This window comes from Fonsecaea multimorphosa (assembly GCF_000836435.1).
Source record: "Fonsecaea multimorphosa CBS 102226 unplaced genomic scaffold supercont1.3, whole genome shotgun sequence".
Lineage (NCBI taxonomy): Eukaryota > Fungi > Ascomycota > Eurotiomycetes > Chaetothyriales > Herpotrichiellaceae > Fonsecaea > Fonsecaea multimorphosa.
This window is the reverse complement of record NW_015971637.1, coordinates 30,577-50,813: the sequence shown is the minus strand read 5'-3', so window position 1 is coordinate 50,813 and position 20,237 is coordinate 30,577. Positions and strand designations below refer to the sequence as shown.

The following is a 20,237-nucleotide window of genomic DNA, read 5'->3' as shown; positions in this document are numbered from 1 at the left end:
CCAAAAATAGTTGGAAGCATGCGAGAATGGATGTCCTTGGCAGTTGTGGCGTCGCTGGTTCATTTGCTGGACTGTGGAGTAGTGGTGGTGTAATTCTCCTTGCCACTGGCCGGCTCAATTTTAATGGTGACCTTCTTGGGACTTGGTGTCTTTGTCTTCTTGCCGGGGTCACCACTGTCCGGGATGATTGTAACTGAAGCGGCAGACTTTGGGGGGAGCTCAATATAAGGATGGGAAGCCCGAACAGTGGTGGTGTTGGTGATCGACTGCAGGCCCCCGTGCATCGGCCAAGTCGACGTGGAGCTGCGGATCATGTTCGCTGCCTTGTTGTTGACACCTGGAAGCTCACTGCGGAGCTTCAAATTAGTTCACTTGGAAGACGAAGGAGCTTGGGCAGTAAGGCCAGACTTACGGCGGAGAGACTGACGTCGCTGGAGTGAAGCCGTTGGTAGTGCCAGCAGGTGACTGGTAACTGCCATTCGGGCTGATGTGGTTGTTCACGTTCTGCAGTCGAGACAAAGTAGGAGACGGAGTGTGCTCAACCGAATAGCTGTACTCTCGGCTGCGCCAGTTGCGACGCTCTTGACTCTGTTGTTTGAGTTGCTTCTGAGCCTTGGTGTCGGCAAAGCGGAGGAACAATTTGATGCCATCACGCTCGTTGAGGACAGAATGGAACTCTTTGATGACACGTTCCGCAATTTCGCGTGTTTCGAATCTGGAATGGTCAGCAATGTGGACGGCACGGGCTCCAGGCATCTGTGCATACCTGGCAAAACCGACTTCCTTGCTGACTCCGGATGGAGCATCGCGGCAGATCTTGGTGGAGACAGCGTGATACGGCAAGAAGTGTTTGGCCAGATCCTAGCCACGCTGGTCAGTATAGGCTGCAAACAAGGGTGGGGGTCCCGAACCGATTCATTCCAGTCAATGGGAACCCCGGTGCAATAGATGTTGGTGGAGTTCTTATCTTCAAGGTCCTTGAGTCGGGAGTTGCGAGATTTCTAGGAGTGTGAGACGACAATGAAATGGAAGAGGAGTGCTGCCAACCTGAGCATAGCTGGCTTGAAAGCCAAGATGGAAGAAACCACGGATACAGTTCTCTGCAGCGGCAGGAGAATAGTACATGACGAATCCAAAACTCAACATTGTCAGCGAGTGGGAACACACCAACCAGGTAGAGCAGCATACCCTTTGCATTTGCCAGTGTCCTGTTCGATGATGGCCTTGCATGACTCAATCTCTCCAAAGCGAGAGGCCCAACGTTCGAGATCCTCGTCGGTGGTATCCGGCATGAAGCCACGAATGTAGACGTTTGTGATGCCCTCGGGATTTTGGAGACATTTGGCCAGGCTGAGCTCTTCTTGATTTGTCCACATGGCGGGCACCGCACGAGGGATCGGAGGGTCACGGTTGACGAGGTCGTCAAGATTGACCATCTCGTACGATTTGTTGTCCTGGCACTTCATGGGTTGAATGGGTCCAGCAATATAGTGTTGGCCGGCGGTTGCCGTTGGGAGGTAAGCCATGGAGTTGTAGTAGTCCGATTGACCTTGGAGGGCAACGTTTTGGTTGTTGGGAGGGTTCTCTTCGGAAGACCACGAGCCTCGACGACCAGGGTCGAACCCTGTGACATTGGAGGCGAGATTGTACGGCCAACCATATCCTGGGAGCGTGCTTGTGGCCATGTTGGTGTTGCCAATGAAGCTTGGAAACATTCCGGTAGGGACATAAGGCAATTGGGAAGTAGCATCTCCAGTCGAGTTCTGGTTCTGGCCATAGAAGTTGGGGAGTGGCACGGCTTGACCGGACGGCAACATCATCAAAGGACTATTGTATCCGGGACGGCTGACTGCGCTCATCTCAGTCTCGACAGAAGCAGAGGATGGCAGCGTAGCTTTGAGGTTCGACATGTTGGCAAGGGGGTTGGAATTGGCCATGTTCACCGCTGTTGCATTGTGAGTAATTGTGCCTTTGACTGAGATCCCAGCTCTTACCTCCATTGTACTGCGGATAACCAGCTGCAGTGTACGGCATTCTTGACTGAGTATAGCCAGCATACGCAGTGCTTGAGGCAGACTGGGTTGACGGTTTGTCAGACATGCCTGCTGGTCTCTGGTACTCGAGGGTCAGTATGCTTCTGGTGGCGAGACCTGGGGCTGGGCCTCCTGGTCCAGATGGGCTCACCTGCAATTCCGTTGCCACAAGAGCAGCGTCAGACCTCGTCTCCGTCCGGGCTTTCTGGGATTTTGGAGTGTAGAAATGGGATGGGACCCAACGAATAGAGCAGCAAAACGGGGGAAATGAGAATGAGCAACCAAGATGCAGTGCTGGATGGATGATAAGAGGGAGGAGGTGCTAACAGCGGGGGACTTGTGCAAGCAAAGCTGTAGCCTTTGTATTAAGAGAAGTGGAATGAAGAAAGTAGAGGAAGTAGAGAAGAGGAAGAAAAAATGAAGCGGGTTGAAAGAAAAGAGAGAAGACGGAGGGAACCCATTGAGGGCGTGTGCGTTCGTGGCTTCGGCGGCAGGAGCAACGACAATAGGCTGGGCAACAGCAATCTCAACCTCTGAATAGCCCAGCACAATCAAGGCATATTCAAGTCAGGTTCTTAGAGAGCATCAATAGGAAGCCTTTCAATGCTGCCACACCTCTTGGACCCACTCGAGTCTGCAAGAGGACGACTGTCATATCCGGGAGAAAGCATGCTGACGGCCTGGAGAGGGAGTCTTAGGTCTCTGTCATCTTGATAGCAGAATGAGCTCTCGCTCTCTATGGAAGCCACGGTCAGCCTCTGGCTTCTCAATCTTCACCTCGCCGACTCGGCCTCACGACGAGTTATGCTCCTCTGCCAGGTCCTCCGTAGTTGGTAGATACATGACCCAACAGGCAAACAGCACGCATCAATGCGCAGGGAAGTGCTTTCCATGTCTTAATCCAGCTGTCTTTGCGGGCAGCGACTGGTGAGGAATGTGCGATGGTGGGCAGTTGGACAAAGAAGGAGTGAGGCAGTCCTGATGACTACGGAGTCTGAGGTCAAATATCAGCAGAGAAAGCGGCGGAGGATTGAATACTCTACCGTAGCACTTCGTACGGTGCATCTCCAAACGCCCGCCCAACTGCACATTTTCAAGGTTGGAGAAATCGCAGACTGCCAGTGTTTGGCCGATTTCAAAAAAAAAAAAACAACCCGCCTTCAACTTGCTCTCCCGTTGGAGGCTGAACTGTATTGTCAAAATGGCCACAGAAATTAGTGATGAAACATGGAAAGCAGTATGTGGAAGGTCCAGACAAACCCTTTCGCATCAAGATACTGACCGAGGCCGCAGTTCTTAGACCAACACAACTCACTCTTGACCTTACTCGACTCTCACGCTTCGCTGTTGGCAGAAATGCGGAAATTTTGTCTCGACAATAGTCAAACGCTAGGCTTGTTGCAAGACCGCCTCAATGCCACAGAGAACTTAATTGCAACATTCAAGTTATCTGCCGAGTCATTGACAGACATCACTAAGCGGGAAGAGCAAGTCCCCAAGGAGGATGCAAAGGTACCTGAACCGGAAATCCTCAACGTCCCGATTCCTGTTGCCGTACCCAAGCCGAAACCTCAGCTGCCTGCCGAGCCCATCTTGGATCCCAGCGGGTTTTTTGCAGTCGACACAAATCCGACTCCGATCGAGCAATTATACAAACAGAAGCCTACCGTCGCAGTGAAAGCGAAGGATGGTCCCAAGCGAAAAGCTTCTGGAGAGCAGCTCGATCCTAATAGTGTCTCTGAAAATGAGCCCGTGCGCAAGAAACCAAAACAGAGCCACAAGAGAGAAGCGCCGGTCATACAGGAGGAGGATGATTCATTCGTGAAGAGAGTCGAGGCGAGATCACGGGCGAAAGAAGAACGCAAAAAGGCCAGGTTGGACAAGAAGCGCAAGAGACAAAGCGGTGACTCCACCGGGAGTGTCAAAGCCCCTGAAAACAAGAAGCAGAAAAAGAAGGACGATGCGAAGGTCGCTACAGCGAACCCCTCGGCGGCAACCCATGCTGACCCGCAGATGCAGAATGGCAAGAGACCGCACCCTGAGCCAAACAGCGACGGCACAAATGGACGGGCGAGCAAGAGGGGCCGCCGGGGGAAGAAGTAGTTGAGATGGAATTGTCTGAGGAGAATGCTATATCATCTCACGATGGCTCTTTGAAGATGAGCAAGTGAACACCAGTGCATGTTCGGCCTCTTTCTCCACGAATCAACGATCGCAACATGCACCTCTGCGCACGCCTCTATCCAGTACGCAAAATAAGTTCATGTTGTGTCACCCAACGCAAACTTGACACCGTACCCTCCATAGTACCAACCATCCAATCTCCGCCTTTTCGTCCTCCTGTACCACCTGAGCAATCGGCATAAAATGGCGGCTCGGTCTGGTTTGCAACGTCAGAAACAGCCCACCTATTTCTGGACCAGGTTCACCCTGGCTCGACATTGTGCCCATTCTTCACTTCCATATCGAAAGTTAGCCATTGGCAATACTGCAAGCCATACTTGGGTTGGATTTGACTGCAAGTTTCAGGCGACGGACTGGACCATGTTCACGCGAAGCTAAGGCCGCCTCCAAATCGTCATCAGTCCACACCCGTTATCAGAACATCAGCTCTGAACTTCCTGATCGGTAATTCGACTGATCACGTCGCCGGGAGAGCAGACATTGACGCCACTGAACGAGACAGGACCACGCAGACATGAGCAAACCACCCAAGTCCCCACTTGCAGCTTGCATCTTCCCACCACCAGTTGAACCCACCTGCCCACGGTTGGACATGGCCAGTGTGATCGCCAAATCGGCGAGTAGGCCTCAAATGACACCACTCCACAGACGAACCTGTGCTGCTCGCGTTCCCATCATCATCACCGACGGGGAGGCGAAACAGCGCCACGAGCAGACCGAACACAGCGAAAGGGCGCGTGAGGAGGTGCTGAGACACGGCGTGAAAGTGCGGGATTTTCAGGCTGAGGCGGATGCGAGAAGGTATGACAGAGGCCACGCCAGTTGTGCTGATCAGAGTATGCCGAGGTCGGATTATGTGCTCGAGTAGATGGTGTGGGAGGTGATGGCGGATGGACTTCGTGTCGAGTCTCGACGGGCCATGAAGAGCAACAATGGTCTGCCAACCTCTTGCATAGCACGGGGCAGGATACGCCGTGTGTCGAGGGAGATATCCCACACGTGGATTCAAATCACACCGAGGATAATAGACCACAGCCGGGATGGCGCAAGAATAGCAAGCAAGTACTCGTTCTTCACCCACGGTCCCGTTGCTTCTGCACAGCTTCCTCGTCCCTCTCTTCTAACTCTTCGACTTTTTTCTCGCCTTGGTTCCAAACTTCCCAAATCTGGTCGACAATCATGCTCCCATAACCTTCCCCTTGCTCGAGTTTCTCCTGCTCTTCCTTCAACCGGCGTTGTTTCCAGTCTTCCTGAGCTTTATCCCGCAGCGTAGACGACGTCCCATTACTCTCCCGCGCCATATCCGGCAGTGGTGCATGTTCAAAGCCTGGAAGACGTTGGGTTGCACCCGTTGCTGTTGAACCAGCACCCTCCTCCATGCCATTTCGGAGGCGGTTATGAAGGAACGGCCTCGAAGCATGCCCCATGAACCCCAACCCCGTGCGCTCTCGGAGCTGATAATTCGCGGCCGCGACGAACGCGCCCGTCAATGAGAAAGTGTAGAGATCCAACTTCCGGGGTGGGAGGGCGATCAGCGCGGGCGCGAGGAATAACGCCGCGAGCGTCGAGTTGTGCAGGAAGGTGTGGTAGTCGGAGAAGAGCCGCTGCTGATGGAGCTGGGACAGGTCCTCTTCTGGAGAGGAGGGCGGTGCCATTGGGATGGACCAAAAAAGAGGGTAAAGGGAGAGAAGGAAAAGAAGGTAGAGGAGAGAGGGAGGGCTATGTTGGTAGATACATGTACCTACTGAATGTCCATGGTACTGTATGGTTCTACTAGTAGAGTGAGTGCATTGATTTTCCGCAGTACCTATATAATTCGTCCTTGGCGGAGCATATATTCCGACGGAGCACACTGCCTGAATGACTCGCACTATTGGCCTTTCTCTCTGCACCAATTTACTCCATACTGCACTCCGCTCTGGGTTTCAAAGTCCCGATCAACCTCTACCTACCTCACCAAAAAAATTGGATCCCTTCAACTCAACTCCAAAAAAATTTTCGACAGCTACAGGATTTGAACCTGTGCGGGCGAACCCAGCAGATTACGGGTGAGCCTACCTGGTGAGAGAATAGGCCGTTCGAGTCTGCCGCCTTAACCACTCGGCCAAACTGTCTCGAATGTGTGTGGGATTTACCCTTAATTTTCGGCTATTGTAATATATCATAATTCTATTCTTGGTCAAGGTAAGGCACACGTGACCAAGATGTTGAAAGCGCCTTTCCAACTGCTATGAAGGGGACGGATCTATATCCCTTCAGGTGGATCGAGGAAGAGGTCGATTTCTTCATGCACATCTTTCCCTAGATCAATGAAAGATATGATAGTTTGGCATCAGGTTTTGGCAGAAATACTGAAAAAGCCAGCCACGAAAAAGGCAATCAAATTGTGTGGTGGGGACATGGAGACAGAAGTGAAGGGTATTCGCTACATACGAAAGACTCCCCTGCGTCCAGAGGAATCATCTGCAATCTTGAAAATACCTCCTCTGGCAAGCCGACCAGCCAGGGAATGGGAATGGCAGAAAAGCACTCTTGAGCCTGAACAGGTGTGGAGGGAGACTTTTACTTCCAACACCAATGCTTTCTGCTCGCTGTAACCCTATATATCATAGCAAACAACATGCCATTTCAGGGGAAAGAATTACTGTGCCACGGCAGGTGACACAAATGTCTGGCGACAATCGTGTAGATTGAGAATATATATTTTTGAATGGAAGGGGAAAGAACCGGGAATAGGTAAATCTCGCGCCGTTATACCACTGAACCAGTAAAAGAGCGGCGGGTCTCAGCATCGCATCAAGCATCTCAGCGTGCAGCGCAAGAATCACGCCGCGCGAGAAGGTTATCGTTGAGCGGTGTTCACCGGCCGTGGCGCGAGGGCATGTCGAAGATGATGTCGTCAGAAGGCGCCGGCGCCTCCCTGCGTGCCGCCATTGCGAGGGAGCACGCTATTGAACGACGCATGTGTACATTTGTGCAGACATCTTGATGGGCTTTTGGTAGAATGTGACCGAGAATATTGTCTCTGTCGAGGTTGGGGTTGCGTTTTCGGAAAAGATTGAAGAAATGGCGCTCGTCTACTGGACGACGCAGGTGTACATTTGGGCAGACATTTTGACAGTGTATTGGAGCACGGAAAGGAGTGACTCGTAGTTGGATTTGAATGAGAGTGTGTGTGGGAGAGGCAAAGCAGTTCAGAGTGGGAAACGAGCGGCATAAATACTTTACCAAGCTTCCTGCATAAAGACCAGCATACTGAAAGCAAGTAGAAAGAGATCATTTCCTGATATCCCAATTGGGTCGCTGAAGGCTCAGAGTCGGCGCCAAACAAAGAGCGCGCGGCAAGGCTGAGCGAAAGGGACGAGGCTTAATATTGTTCTCGTTAGTATTGTTCTTCTGACACAAAGCATCGGAATACTGAAATGCTGGCACAACCAAGTTATTTCCGGCAAGCAAAGGCGTTGGGAGTGGATTCCCTGGCGTGGAATGGTTTCGTCCACACTCCTGATAGTGTATGAGGTGCATCAGGTCGACAATGGTTTCGCCGATTTATATTGAGTATCTAAAATCGAGTGAATGGCAGCCATTTGCCTCGAAGTTTTATATTCACCTGGATCAAATCAGCTCAGGGCTCCAACAAACAGTGGCGTGAATCTTACCCATGTGTTGCCGTCCTTGTCAACCTCTTTTTCAACGTGGGTGGAGAAAGAAATCGCGCTCATGATACCATCACCAAACTTCTCATTCAGAACCGCTTTATATGCATATCCGTAATTCTGTACAATCTCGAACAAGCGGTAGATCAGCGGATCCTTGGGAGGAAGAGGCACACTCTTGCCGCGGTCTGGGAACCCGCTCAATTGTGCCTCGAGGGTGGCATGGTCGATACCAAGATAATCCGACAGCTTTTGGATATCTTCTGGAGAAGCCTTTGCTTGTCCGTAAAACAGAGCAGCCACCGCGACCTCGTCTCGACCAATCTCTTTGCCAATCGCCTCAAATGACACCTTCTTTTGCGCCTTCGCCTGGAACAAGGTTTCAGAGGATTTGGGTAGCCCTGGATGTTGTGATACCTGGTCGTGTTAGTTGCGGCGTTTAAATTGTCCTTGGGGTATAACAACTCACATCCAGCGTTGCGAGAGACATGTTGGATGCTGATCGGTGAAATTGCGACGAGGTTGGTCTGAAGTAGCACAACGCAGTACGGGGCTTTGACCTGAAAGCTGTGGAGGTGAGACGTTGAAGAGGACGCAGAGGCAGAGACATGATGGAAGCAGAGACCGTCGAATATATAGCCAATCCCCAGATCGAATCCCGTGGAGATATGCACTCGTCAGTCTTTGTATTTTCTGCTTGTCACAGCGGCGATCAGGGCTAGAGAGGCTTTGAAGCTGTCACTGTGCCCCCCGCATCAACCATCATCCGGGCTAATTGCCGTCGCGCTGGTCCGAGACGGATAGCTCCCGCCATCAGCCGTGTAGCTCTTCGAGAAGCTGCATGACCGCTCAGCCAGATCAAAGAGGATGCGACAAAAACCCATAGTCGGGTTGTGTCTGTGCCAATACGAATGATGGGATGCTGCAAGTTGATGAGCAAAAGACCGATGCTCCCAGAAGCAGCAGCTTTCAATTGCCTTCCGCGGCGAGGGGCAGCTCGCCAGGAGCTTTGTATATTCGCGGGGCCATGAGGCGCAGCAGCTTCGAAGGATGTGGCACCAGTGGAGAGGGTTGCTGGAAGCCTGGAAGCCTGACGGCAATATGGTTGGCTCTATCAAGGACACGGTGCCCCAGGCGCCCTCCATATCCAGCTTGGCATGTGCTTCACTTTCTGGACACGCCATGAATCAGCTGAAACGTCCATCACTCACTATGGCCGAAACAATTCCTCCATGACTGTCCACCCCGTTTGAGTCCACTGCTGGGCCATCATTTACCCTTTATCGAGTCTGAGTGCGGTTCTCCAGTTGCCATCTGTTCCCTTCTATCCCTCCTACTCTTCCGAGTCCAATCCGGTTCGAACTAAGGTTCCCGCCATGTCCTACCAACAGCAACCGGAAGACGACGGACTCGCATACGGAAACGACTATTCGCAATCTCGTGGAAGCGGTGGGCAAGACGGCACTGATCGATCGCTACTTGGTGACACATTCAAGAAGTTCAAATCCGAGCTGGACAAGTACAAGTCTGGTTCTTCCTCGTCCCCAAATTATGGCTATTCTGGCTCCGGCCCTGGCTCCAATCAGCAGTATTACGGCCAACAAGGTCCCAGTACTGGATATCCCCAGGTCGGTCAGTCGGCTTATCCAGGAGGCCCGCCTGCTCAACAACCTGGAGGTCGACCTGATATCGCGTCCAAGCTCTTTGGTGGATTGCAGAACACTCTTCAAAACATCGGCTCAGACGTCAATAACTTGCTAGGACCAGGAAACCGACCTCCTTCGCAATACGGGCCGCCAGCTCCAGGACAGACTAGTTATACAGGATATGCCAATGCACCAATTCCGCAAGGCATCCCTTCTGGCCCAAACCGCTTTGACAGCTTCGCTTCAGAGAAACCAGGCAACGATGTCAAGTGGTATGTTGATGGGTGTGGCTACTTCTGGGCAGTCAGCCAGGCGCTCGAAGGAGCAAAGCACTCAATCTGGATATTGGATTGGTGGCTGTCCCCCGAACTGTATCTCCGCCGACCACCCTCTCAAAACGAGCAATGGAGGCTCGATCGAACGCTGCAACGGGCAGCACAACGCGGCGTCAAAGTCAAAGTGATTGTATACAAAGAAGTTACTCAAGCTTTGACTCTTTCTTCGGCACATACGAAACACGAACTCGAGAAGCTACATCCCAACATTGCGGTGTTCCGTCACCCAGACCATCTACCAGATGCTCAAACGGCTCAGTCGTCTCTAGCGTCTTCTTTCCAAGCTTTGAAGCTTGACGCCGCCGGAATTTCGAAACTTGGTGCAGATACCCTCAAGGGAATATATGGCGTGACGGACGACGTTATTCTATACTGGGCACACCATGAGAAGCTATGCTTGATTGACGACAAGATTGCATTCATGGGTGGCTTGGATCTCTGCTTTGGTAGGTGGGACACAAATCAGCATTCAATCGCCGATGCACATCCTTCGAACATGAACGATATCGTCTTTCCTGGTCAAGATTACAACAATGCTAGGGTCATGGATTTTAGCGATGTTGCACAGCCATTCCAGAACAAACTCGACAGGACCAAGAGCTCGAGGATGGGTTGGTCGGATATTAGCATTTGCCTTCAAGGAGCTTGCGTCCAGGACCTTCGTCACCACTTTGTTGACAGATGGAACTTCATCTTCGACGAGAAATACAATGTCCGCAAAGACCAGCGGTACTACAGGCTTCTCGACGATTTCCCTCACCCTCCAACTGGTCCAGGTCAGCGACCTCAATCACGACCACAGTCTCAAGGGCCTCTCCAACCTCCAGCGCCAGTCGGTGGATATGCACCACCCCCAGGCAGTCAACCCTACACAGAGCCGGCGTGGCATACAACTGCCCGGCCGCACACGCCCAGCGCAGGTCAATACCAGGGTCAGCCGGGAACAGATACTGGTGCATATGGCGGTGCTGCAACTCCTTCCGTCCCGGGCGCTCAGATTCACTCCCAACATTCTGAGACTCAATATGGTCAAACCGCCTCCTTGGGTCAAGGAGTACAAGCACCGCTTCAGACTTCTACCGGTGTTTATGGCCAAGTCCCTCCTCCTCCGCCGCACGCTCCTATCCAGACTTCTGCCGGTGTTTACGGCCAAGCTTCTGCGTCTCCAGCGCAGGCGCCCCATCAATCTTCTTCTGACTCTTATAATCAGGTGTACAGTCCTCCGCCAGCCGCAACTCCGCAACCTGCCACACATGCTTACGGTCTGGTCTCCAGCCCTCCACCGCAGGTCGCCCCAGTTCAACAACCGGTGAACACCGGGAGTAGTTATCAACAACCTCCGGCCCAGTCCATGCAGCAGAATTTTCCTCCTCCACCTCCCGGCCAACCTCCCCAACCATCAGCGGCCCCAACACAGACTTATGCGGATTACCCGCCGCCTCCTAGCGCAAGTGCTCCCTATACGCCGTACCATCAAGGACCGACGGAACTTTCGTCGCAGCAATCACCTCCCCAATCGTACCAGCATCAACCCTATCAAGCTTATCAACCAGCGGATGCAGCGCAGGCTCGTGATTTCGACGAATACGGTCAAGAGTCTAGCAGAGGCTTCGATGATTATGGACAAGGTGGCGAGTCTGAAAGAGGCTTCCGAGGGAGATTTGACCAGTACAAAACCGAGGGGAAACTTCTTGGTCAGCAACTCTCATCGATTGGCAATGTTGTCTCGGGACAAGCGCACCAACTTCAAGGCAAATACCTTGGTGGTACTGACTCCTATGGCCGCCCGTATAATCAGCCAAGACCCGTCATGACCTGTCAGGTCCTAAGAAGCTGTACAACGTGGAGCAATGGAACTCCCCTTGAGCACTCTATTCAGAATGCATATATTGACGTTATTCGGAACAGCCAGCATTTTGTCTACATCGAGAATCAATTCTTCATTACTGCGACGGGCGATCAACAGAAACCTGTCAAAAACTTGATAGGCCAGGCTATTGTTGAACGAATCCTTCGAGCAGCCCGGAACAATGAGAAGTATAAGATTATTGTGGTCATTCCGGCAGTGCCAGCATTTGCAGGTGATCTTCGGGACGATTCTTCACTGGGCACACGAGCGATCATGGAGTTCCAGTACAACAGCATTAATCGTGGTGGACACAGCATCATGGAAAAAATAGCGCAGGCGGGCTTCAATCCTATGGACTACATTCGATTCTACAACCTCCGGAATTACGATCGAATCAATTGCAGCAATATTATGCAGCAAGTCGAACAGCACAGCGGGGTGAGATACGATGATGCCCGGAAACAACACGATGACGCAGTTGGGGCCGGCTATGGGCAGTACGGTGAGAAGACAGGGACGACTCAACTGTCTCAAGCCCCTCAGTACCAGCAATATCAAAATACCGCACAGCAGATGGCAACCCCTGGAAGCGGCCGGTGGGACAGCGTGGCGGAATGTTACATGCTCGGCGGCCAGGACATACGCACTGTCCCCTGGGACGGCCCTCCTGAAGCCGAGCTCGACGCATTCGTTAGCGAAGAGCTGTACATTCATTCAAAGGTATGCATGACGGCTTATGTGAGTTGTCCAATATCTAATCAGTCGCAGTGTCTCATCGCCGACGATCGAATTGTCATTGTAGGATCCGCCAACCTGAACGACCGAAGCCAAGTAGGATCACACGACAGTGAAATCTGTCTGCTGATCAACGACTCTACGCCGGTCCAATCCTATATGAATGGCCAACCATACCAAGCAAACAGTTTTGCAGCCTCTCTACGCAGACAGCTGGTCCGGAAACATCTCGGATTGATTCGGCCTCAACACTTCTTCAGGCCTGACCCCAATTTCGACCCAGTCGGGGTTCCCAATGTATATGACTGGAATTCACCCGAAGACAATGTCGTGGCAGATCCTCTCAGTGACACTTTCCAGGCACTGTGGAACAGTCGAGCAAGGACGAACACCGAAGTTTTCAGAAGGGCGTTCCGCGCTGTGCCCGACGACTTTGTGAATACGTGGGCCGATTACAAGGAGTTTTACGAGTACTTCTACCGGCACGCTGACACAGATGCGCAAGGGAAACCAAGCAAATTACCGCCCCGGGTCGAGTATGGACATGTTGTAAGGGCAGATTTCCCCGGAGGAGTGAGCGAGTTGAAGGAACTTCTGAGTCAAGTCAAGGGCACTCTGGTGGAAATGCCACTGTGTTTTCTTCAAAGTGAGTCAGATATTCTGTCACCTGCTTGGCGTCCACTAACTTGTACCACAGATGAAGACATTGCTAAGGAAGGGCTGACTTTGAATGCGCTGACTGAAGAAGTCTATACATGAGTCGGCAATTGTGCCATCAGACTGCCACTGAACGTGGTTGTTATTGACGGCTGAGCTATGACTGAATGACTGAATGAACCACTGCATTTGCCCTGATCGTTCTTTCTCTTATGTAGCCGTGGAAGATCGGAGACAAGATCTGTTAGAAGCTGCAGAGAGATATTGTCACTCCACAATCAAGGGGCTGCGCGGCGGCGGTTTGTGCTTCCGCGTGACACCCGGGACCGCCGGGGTCGTGCAATCCGGGGAAGCAGCTAGTTGCGCACGCTACCCAGCCAAGCAGCAAGCCAGGCAAGCCAGGAAAGTTTCTCGTCACCCCGCTGGTTCCTTCAAACTCTCCTTTGTAGTTTGTGACTTGAGCCTTTTCTCAGAGCTGGATTTGATGGCTGCAAAGAGGCACTTCCTCTGGGTCAAGCTCCATACCAAACTCGTCGACCAAGAAACAAAGGGTAGAGTTTCAGGACCAGAAGGAGATTCACCTTGTCACTCTCAGCGAACAGCTGCCAGTGGGAGCCTGTTTGATGTCTTCCCCACTTGCTCTTTCACTCTGCCGTCTTTCTTGACCTTCATCCTCTATCTCGCTCACCTTTGCTTCCTTGCGTCTTTTCCTTCATCACTCAGCCCTCTATATTATTCTCCTCCTTCGACTCGTCGGAGCTTTGCCCTTTCCAGCCTTGAAATCTGATCTTTCCACTCCGCCTTTTGACTTCTACTCATCCTATCAGTTCGGTACCTTGGTACATCAACCCTCAACATGAAGATCAAATGCACCTACGAAGATTGCTTCAAGCACTTCGACACCCATCAGGCTATGATTCTTCACAAAGTCAAAGATCCTGAACACTCGTACTGCAAGCTCTGTGACGTCGACTGTGCAGACGACATGTTCCTCTTCATCCATCAGCTTGGCAGCCCGGCCCACAGTGAGTTGGCTTGTCCTCCGCCTCATGCCTTCTGTTGGCCACTGACAATATCACAGTCTGCTGCCCGATATGCGGAAGCGAGGTATTGATTCCACGCCTGAAGAAAGTATCGCCAAAGCTGACTCAGAACAGTTCAAGAGCCCAATTGCCAGGGACAGCCACATGGATACTGTAGGTGCAAGTGACAGATCTGAACTGAAGGTCGGCTGATTCGAGATTGCAGCACCATCGTTACACCCAGAACATAGAGTGTGCTGGTTGCCAACAGAAGTTCCGATCTGCGGCGGATCTGATGCAACACATCGAGAGAGATGAGTGTCCAACCATCAAACTCCAGGATTTTCAGATGCAGCGAGCCGAACGTCAGATCCAGAAAGATGCGTGGGAGGCAGAGACAGACCCATTCGCCATCAATCCGCCCACCTGGGACCAGACGAGCGCTGCCAGCAACAATGCCCGGCCCGATCTCTTGGGCATGTCGACCGATGACTCTGGACGATCGCTCAGCAACGCCCGCGGCGGGCCAATCTCTACCGAATCACACGAGCAATTCCCGCCACTTTCACAAAAGATGGTCAATGCCAGTGCCGCTCCGCCGCAGTCTAGCTCTGGGCAAAAGCCGACAGGTGACCTCGACGACCTTGACCGTTCTGCGAAAGCCATGTCGAACTTGCAAATCTCTCAGCCGGCATGTGGAATGCAACAAAACACTGATACGCGACAAGAGAATATCAGTGGTGGAATGGTCAAAGGATGGCTCAATTCGGTCTCTGCCACCCTTGGACCACCCTCCGATGACTCGACTGAAGTTGCCTCAATGTACGACAGAAGGGCGTCATCGTCTGAAACCCCTGGAACAATCCCACCGAGTTCGCAGGCAAGTCCGAACCAGGATGCCCCTCACAAACACATTATCCAGATGCCCGCTCACTCGATCGTGTCGACAAGTAGTCGATTGGACCATGAAAAGTACTGGGATTCCATCCGCCAAGTGTATTCCTGTCCCACCATCAAATGCAAACGTCAGTTTAGAACGCTGGCTGAATTCCAGCAACATCTCTTGTCTTCGGCACATATTGGCGGTCAGGTCACTTGCCCCTCGTGTTTGAAGAGGTTTGCGACCACCGCAGCTTGGGTGGCCCATACCGCTTCGGCCAGCAAGCGTTGCGACATCCGCAACAGTGCCAACTTCAATCAGGTCATGCGAGAACTCACCGGCGGACTCCTGGGCACACAGGGGTACAATGACAATGGCTCGGTCAAGTTTGTGGCACCAAAGATCGAAGATTGGTGAAGCCGTCGTGGCTTTCTTGTGCATACCGCAGACTTCTCTCCGAGGTGTGGCAGAACATTGACGACATCTGCAGTTCTGATCAACAGGGGCTCGATATTGCCCAGACACTTTTTTTTTCTTTTTGAGTCAGTACCAATATTGACTCTTTGACTTTCGATCCCTCACGTCTCAGTGAGGCGGGGTGGAAATTATCACGACTACGAAGACGTATCGAGCTGGGAGGCTCCTCTGAAGGACTTGGCGCAAGGGGGGGATATGATACGGAACGCGGAATCAATGATACCCTCTAACAAAAGAACAGAAATAAGAACATGGGCGGCTGGGATTGATTGAAGAACGGGGAATGTTAGTGCACAAATTCAGCATCACTACCAGAACGGAAAAACATTATGGACACGAGCTTTGGGGGAATTACGACGATACAGATAGCTCTTCGAGACTTAGAAGCGAGCAGATGGCAGACATAATCAATACATACATGGACGCTCAAGTTCTTTTCATTTGGTAGGGTTTTTGGTTGGATTTCTCCATGCCAGCCAGGCCTTCGCCTTTATTATCAGCTCCTCAACTTCAAAAACGGGCTTGTGTCTCCAATTCACAACCGACTCGCAAACCCGTCCCGATCGATCCTGCAGAGATACTCGCTCGAAATGCCCTTGACGCTCGTCACTCCCGCTAATCCCATACACAGTCTAAACTCATCCGCCAGCAATCTCAAACACAGCTCGACCCCCTCCTGACCCTTGTACGCCAATCCCCACAATATCGGTCGTCCGACCCAGCAAAAGTCCGCTCCCAGTGCGAGGGCTTTGAAAATGTCGGTGCCGTGCCGAATCCCGCCGTCGACGTGGACGGGAACGCGTTTGCGGACCGCGGATACGACTTCGGGCAATGCGTCGAGGGTTGCGAGGGAGCCGTTGAGTTGGCGCCCTCCGTGGTTGGAGACGATGATCCCGTCGCAGCCGTGTTGGACTGCAAGTTCGGCGTCTTCGGCTGTTGCGATGCCCTTGACCCAGACTTCCATCTCGGGGCCGCATACGTCTTTTAGCCACGGGATGGTGTCGTCCCATGATAAAGTAGGGTTCGCTGCGTGCGTGTGGAATGTGATGGGCCCGCTTGGCGGGATGCGTCGTTGGCCGTCGTGGTAGCCCGCCGTGCTGGGACGGCGTTGGCGGGGCATTTTGGGCCGGCGCGAGGATGGGGTTTTCTTCTCGTCTGTGGCTGTTGTGGTTCGACTGTGCTCTCTCCCCACCGCTGTGTCGGTGTCTTCGTCTTGTTCTGCGAAATTGGCGATGGAGAGGTGGGCGGGCAGTTTGAATTGGTTCCGGATCTCGAGATTGCGCCGGCCGAGCATTGGCGTGTCGACCGTCAGGAGCACGGCTTTGTAGCCTGCCCTTTTGGCGCGGTCGATGAGTTTCAGGGAGTGCTCGCGCTCTTCGAACAGGTACAGTTGAAGGACATGTGGTATGTCGCCGCAGGCTTCGGCGACGTCTTCGAGCGTGCTGGTCGCGAAGGAAGAGAGGCCCATGACGATCCCGCGCGCGCGACACGCTCGTGCCGTCGCGACTTCGCCGTCGGAGTGGGCCAGCCGTTGCATCGCCGTCGGCGCTACACCGAAGGCGGAGCTGTTTTTGTGTCCGAATACTTCGACCGTGGTGTCTATCTGGGATATGTCTCGTAGGACCCTCGGACGAATGCGGTATTTCTCATAGGCGCGAATGTTCTCCGAGAGAGTGCTCCCGCAGTCGGCGCCTTCGTTGTAATAGTCCCGCGTCTGCTTGTCCATACGCTCGTAGGCGAGGGCTTCGAGTTCGGAGATCGTGAGGCAGTTGAGGTCGTGAGGCTCGGCCTGGGGGGCTCGAGGAGCGGACTGAGGGTCGGGCTTGGAATCGGCCTCGGGGGCCATCTTGGATGGGAGGAGGACAACAGACGGGAGGTGATATATATGTGTTGGTGCCTTGAATGCTGGCTGGAGACGAGAACGAGTACACAGTCACGGGCACACTCACTCCTTCACAACGAGAGACAAGAGAAAGCTGATCTAGAGCGATGATGCGTGGATGGGTACTCACGATATCAATCAGACTCACCTGTCTGCAAAATCGATCTCCTCAGCCATGGAATCGGCGCAGATGACGCTGTTTGGGCGGTCGAATCTGGGGTCTGGGGCCGGTCCCTATCGTGGATGAAATCAGCGATCGACCAGCTGGACTTGAAGCTGCTGGAGCATGACGTCGTAGAGATGAAAGAGGGAAGATGGGAGGCACCAGGAGGGAGGAGAAGCCATGAGTGCGGGGAGAAAATAATGGGAACGGGCATCGGGAAATGATGGTGTCGCGTCTCGCATTCAGAAAAAGAGGAAGGTCGATAATAGCCTGATTTCGCTCACGCTGGAGAACATTTCTCTTCCACGCGTCGCTCACGAAGACGATGGAGACGACCATGATGCCAGATATATTATAACAGAAAGCTCTCCTCCCGCACTGACTGACGGCCTTCTCTGTCCGCTTGCGAACTCCTTTTCGAAGTCTCTGCCACCATGGACCTCTCCGTCAAGAACCTCCGCAGCCTCCTCACGGATCCCACACACACGAGATGGATAGCACCGCTGATGCTCGTCGGCGAGGCTGCCCTCTGCGCCCTCATCATCTGGCGAGTGCCGTACACCGAGATCGATTTCACCACCTACATGGCCCAGGTGCGCATGTTCCTCTCCGGCGAGCGCAACTATGCAAAGATCACGGGCCCCACGGGTCCTCTTGTCTATCCGGCCCTTCATCTCTACATCTACTCGATCCTCTACGCCTTTACCGAGCAAGGGACAAACATCCTCCGCGCCCAGATCATCTTTGCCGGGCTATACCTCGTGACACTGGCCGTGGTGTTTGCGTGTTACAGGCGGGTGGGCGCGCCGCCGTGGCTTTTGGTGCCGTTGGTGCTGAGCAAGAGAATGCATTCTATATTCTTGTTGAGGCTGTTCAATGACTGCTGGGCCACGCTGGGACTTTGGCTTGCCATCTATGCCATGCAGCGACGCTACTTTGGAGGGGGAGCGGTTATATGGGGACTAGGACTGGGAGTGAAAATGACTTTATTGCTCGCTGCACCCGCGGTGGGAATTGTCATTTTGCAGGCCCTCGGTACAAGCGACGGGCTTTTCACAGGTCTCTATGTCTTTGTCCTCCATGTTATCATGTCCATGCCCTTCTTCGAACATGGGACAGGTTTCTCATACGTCCAACGCTCATTCGACTTTGGGAGACAATTCCTGTACAAATGGACGGTCAACTGGAGATTTGTTGACGAAGAGACGTTTCTCTCTCCCAGTTTTGCTATCGGTCTCCTGGTCATCCACGTCTCCTTGCTGCTCTTTTTCTTCCAGACAAAGTGGATCAAGCCCAGTGCTTCGAACTTGGCCGAGTTTGCGAAGAAGTACACCGGCGGCATGAAAGAGGCGGAGGAGCTGAGGGTTTCAAAAAAGGTCACCCCGAGTTTTGTCATGGACGCAGTCCTGGGAAGCATGGTGATTGGGATGCTGTGCGCCAGGAGCCTGCATTACCAGTTCTTTGCGTATCTCGGCTGGGCAACCCCCTATCTGCTATGGAGAGCTGGTGGAGGTCCGCTTTGGGTGCTGCTGAACTGGGCCGTGCAGGAATATTGCTGGCTGGTATATCCAAGCACGAACGTGAGCTCGGCGGTGGTGGTGACAGAACTGGCGCTGCAGGTTATGTGCGCTCTTGTTGCACCGCCCGTGGATCATATTAGTCCTCCCCCGGCAAGCTCACAGGAGTTGAGGAGCTGAGAGGCACACGCGTCACCCACTTTCGTCCTCACTGTCCGAGGGCGGCAGCTTCCCCACACGCGAGTCATCGTCGTCACTGTCTGCCAATGTGGTCTTCTTGACGAACTGTTGCGGCCAGAACGGTTGTTTCCTCCAGGCTTTTTCGTCGCCTACGATATTCACGATTTCCCCCCGGATCTTGTTGTCACGGTCAGCTGTGGTGGTGGTATCGACCAGAACATAGCCGCCGCGCTTGACGAAGATGGTGGCTCTGAAACGGGCTTCGAGTTCGACGAGAAAGGTGGACGAGTCGGGGGCCTGGACAGTATAGAGGTCTTTGCCGTGGGTCTGGACGACGCGAGCGATCAACTGACCGGGAGCCAGAGAGTCGGGAGGAGTCAGGGTCTCTTCGGCGGCACTGCGGATCTTACGGCGCGACATGGCACGAGAGTGAGGAGGGTGCATACGTGTGAGAGAGTGGTTCGACTTGTGACAAAGGATGGATCAGGTTGCATGCAGATTGCGGTGACTTATTTTTTTCTGGGCGTTGATGCAGGGCGGGCTGCACCTAGAGCGGGGTGAGTACTAATAGTAGTATTGGGCGCAGGCCCTCGCAGCTCTTTGGAGGTCCTCGCAGGTCTTTGCAGGTCTTTGCAGGTCCTCCACGCATGGTCGGGCCGGGCGGGGATCATTATGAATCGGGAAACCTTGCCGCATTCACCCACCAGGGCAACCACTCGTTCATTGTCTGCTTGTCTGCCCATCTGCCCATCATTGCATCAACCATCAACTGCGGCTAAAAGAGAAAAGACCCTCGAATCAACCGTCGTCACCCAGTGGTCGAGGCGTATCTTTTCGCAGCATCTGACTTAGCAATCGATCAACAAATATCCAGGCCCACAGTGAGTCAAAGCCGCAAGGTGGGCTATTACCACTGCCTTACGGAGCTAATTACCACTGTTCCACACCGAAAAATGCTGCCCTCTTATCAATGCAATCCTTCGCCGAATATGGCATGATATGAATCAAGAGAAAGGTATAT

General features: G+C 53.0%; 10 protein-coding genes and 1 non-coding gene across 11 annotated transcripts; 5 read left to right on the top strand and 6 right to left on the bottom strand.

The window, feature by feature from the left end:
• Nucleotides 1-59: 59 nt before the first annotated feature.
• Nucleotides 60-2,100, bottom strand: Z520_01799 (uncharacterized protein; the record flags this gene model as incomplete). Its single annotated transcript, XM_016772314.1, has 7 exons — nucleotides 60-348; nucleotides 413-715; nucleotides 767-861; nucleotides 912-1,001; nucleotides 1,048-1,138; nucleotides 1,189-1,945; nucleotides 1,995-2,100. The coding sequence occupies 7 exons, from the start codon at nucleotides 2,098-2,100 to the stop codon at nucleotides 60-62; spliced, it is 1,731 nt and encodes a 576-aa protein (XP_016635784.1).
• Nucleotides 2,101-3,234: 1,134 nt separating this feature from the next.
• Nucleotides 3,235-4,136, top strand: Z520_01798 (uncharacterized protein; the record flags this gene model as incomplete). Its single annotated transcript, XM_016772313.1, has 2 exons — nucleotides 3,235-3,270; nucleotides 3,327-4,136. The coding sequence occupies 2 exons, from the start codon at nucleotides 3,235-3,237 to the stop codon at nucleotides 4,134-4,136; spliced, it is 846 nt and encodes a 281-aa protein (XP_016635783.1).
• A 673-nt stretch (nucleotides 4,137-4,809) lies between these two features.
• Nucleotides 4,810-5,085, top strand: Z520_01797 (uncharacterized protein; the record flags this gene model as incomplete). Its single annotated transcript, XM_016772312.1, has 1 exon — nucleotides 4,810-5,085. One exon carries the CDS (start codon nucleotides 4,810-4,812, stop codon nucleotides 5,083-5,085), a length of 276 nt encoding a protein of 91 aa, XP_016635782.1.
• A 205-nt stretch (nucleotides 5,086-5,290) lies between these two features.
• Z520_01796 (uncharacterized protein) lies at nucleotides 5,291-5,872 on the bottom strand (the record flags this gene model as incomplete). Its single annotated transcript, XM_016772311.1, has 1 exon — nucleotides 5,291-5,872. The coding sequence occupies one exon, from the start codon at nucleotides 5,870-5,872 to the stop codon at nucleotides 5,291-5,293; it is 582 nt and encodes a 193-aa protein (XP_016635781.1).
• A 344-nt stretch (nucleotides 5,873-6,216) lies between these two features.
• Z520_01795 lies at nucleotides 6,217-6,331 on the bottom strand. Its single transcript has one exon. It is a non-coding gene; the product is annotated as a tRNA-Ser (tRNA).
• Nucleotides 6,332-7,779: 1,448 nt separating this feature from the next.
• Nucleotides 7,780-8,363, bottom strand: Z520_01794 (cyanate hydratase; the record flags this gene model as incomplete). Its single annotated transcript, XM_016772310.1, has 3 exons — nucleotides 7,780-7,827; nucleotides 7,877-8,290; nucleotides 8,343-8,363. 3 exons carry the CDS (start codon nucleotides 8,361-8,363, stop codon nucleotides 7,780-7,782), a joined length of 483 nt encoding a protein of 160 aa, XP_016635780.1.
• Nucleotides 8,364-9,249: 886 nt separating this feature from the next.
• On the top strand, nucleotides 9,250-13,197 carry Z520_01793 (uncharacterized protein; the record flags this gene model as incomplete). Its single annotated transcript, XM_016772309.1, has 3 exons — nucleotides 9,250-12,423; nucleotides 12,472-13,084; nucleotides 13,136-13,197. The coding sequence occupies 3 exons, from the start codon at nucleotides 9,250-9,252 to the stop codon at nucleotides 13,195-13,197; spliced, it is 3,849 nt and encodes a 1,282-aa protein (XP_016635779.1).
• Nucleotides 13,198-13,951: 754 nt separating this feature from the next.
• On the top strand, nucleotides 13,952-15,414 carry Z520_01792 (uncharacterized protein; the record flags this gene model as incomplete). Its single annotated transcript, XM_016772308.1, has 4 exons — nucleotides 13,952-14,120; nucleotides 14,177-14,202; nucleotides 14,253-14,291; nucleotides 14,344-15,414. 4 exons carry the CDS (start codon nucleotides 13,952-13,954, stop codon nucleotides 15,412-15,414), a joined length of 1,305 nt encoding a protein of 434 aa, XP_016635778.1.
• Nucleotides 15,415-16,009: 595 nt separating this feature from the next.
• On the bottom strand, nucleotides 16,010-17,320 carry Z520_01791 (uncharacterized protein; the record flags this gene model as incomplete). Its single annotated transcript, XM_016772307.1, has 1 exon — nucleotides 16,010-17,320. The coding sequence occupies one exon, from the start codon at nucleotides 17,318-17,320 to the stop codon at nucleotides 16,010-16,012; it is 1,311 nt and encodes a 436-aa protein (XP_016635777.1).
• Nucleotides 17,321-17,953: 633 nt separating this feature from the next.
• Z520_01790 (uncharacterized protein) lies at nucleotides 17,954-19,216 on the top strand (the record flags this gene model as incomplete). Its single annotated transcript, XM_016772306.1, has 1 exon — nucleotides 17,954-19,216. The coding sequence occupies one exon, from the start codon at nucleotides 17,954-17,956 to the stop codon at nucleotides 19,214-19,216; it is 1,263 nt and encodes a 420-aa protein (XP_016635776.1).
• Nucleotides 19,217-19,228: 12 nt separating this feature from the next.
• Nucleotides 19,229-19,636, bottom strand: Z520_01789 (uncharacterized protein; the record flags this gene model as incomplete). Its single annotated transcript, XM_016772305.1, has 1 exon — nucleotides 19,229-19,636. The coding sequence occupies one exon, from the start codon at nucleotides 19,634-19,636 to the stop codon at nucleotides 19,229-19,231; it is 408 nt and encodes a 135-aa protein (XP_016635775.1).
• Between the last annotated feature and the right edge of the window lie 601 nt (nucleotides 19,637-20,237).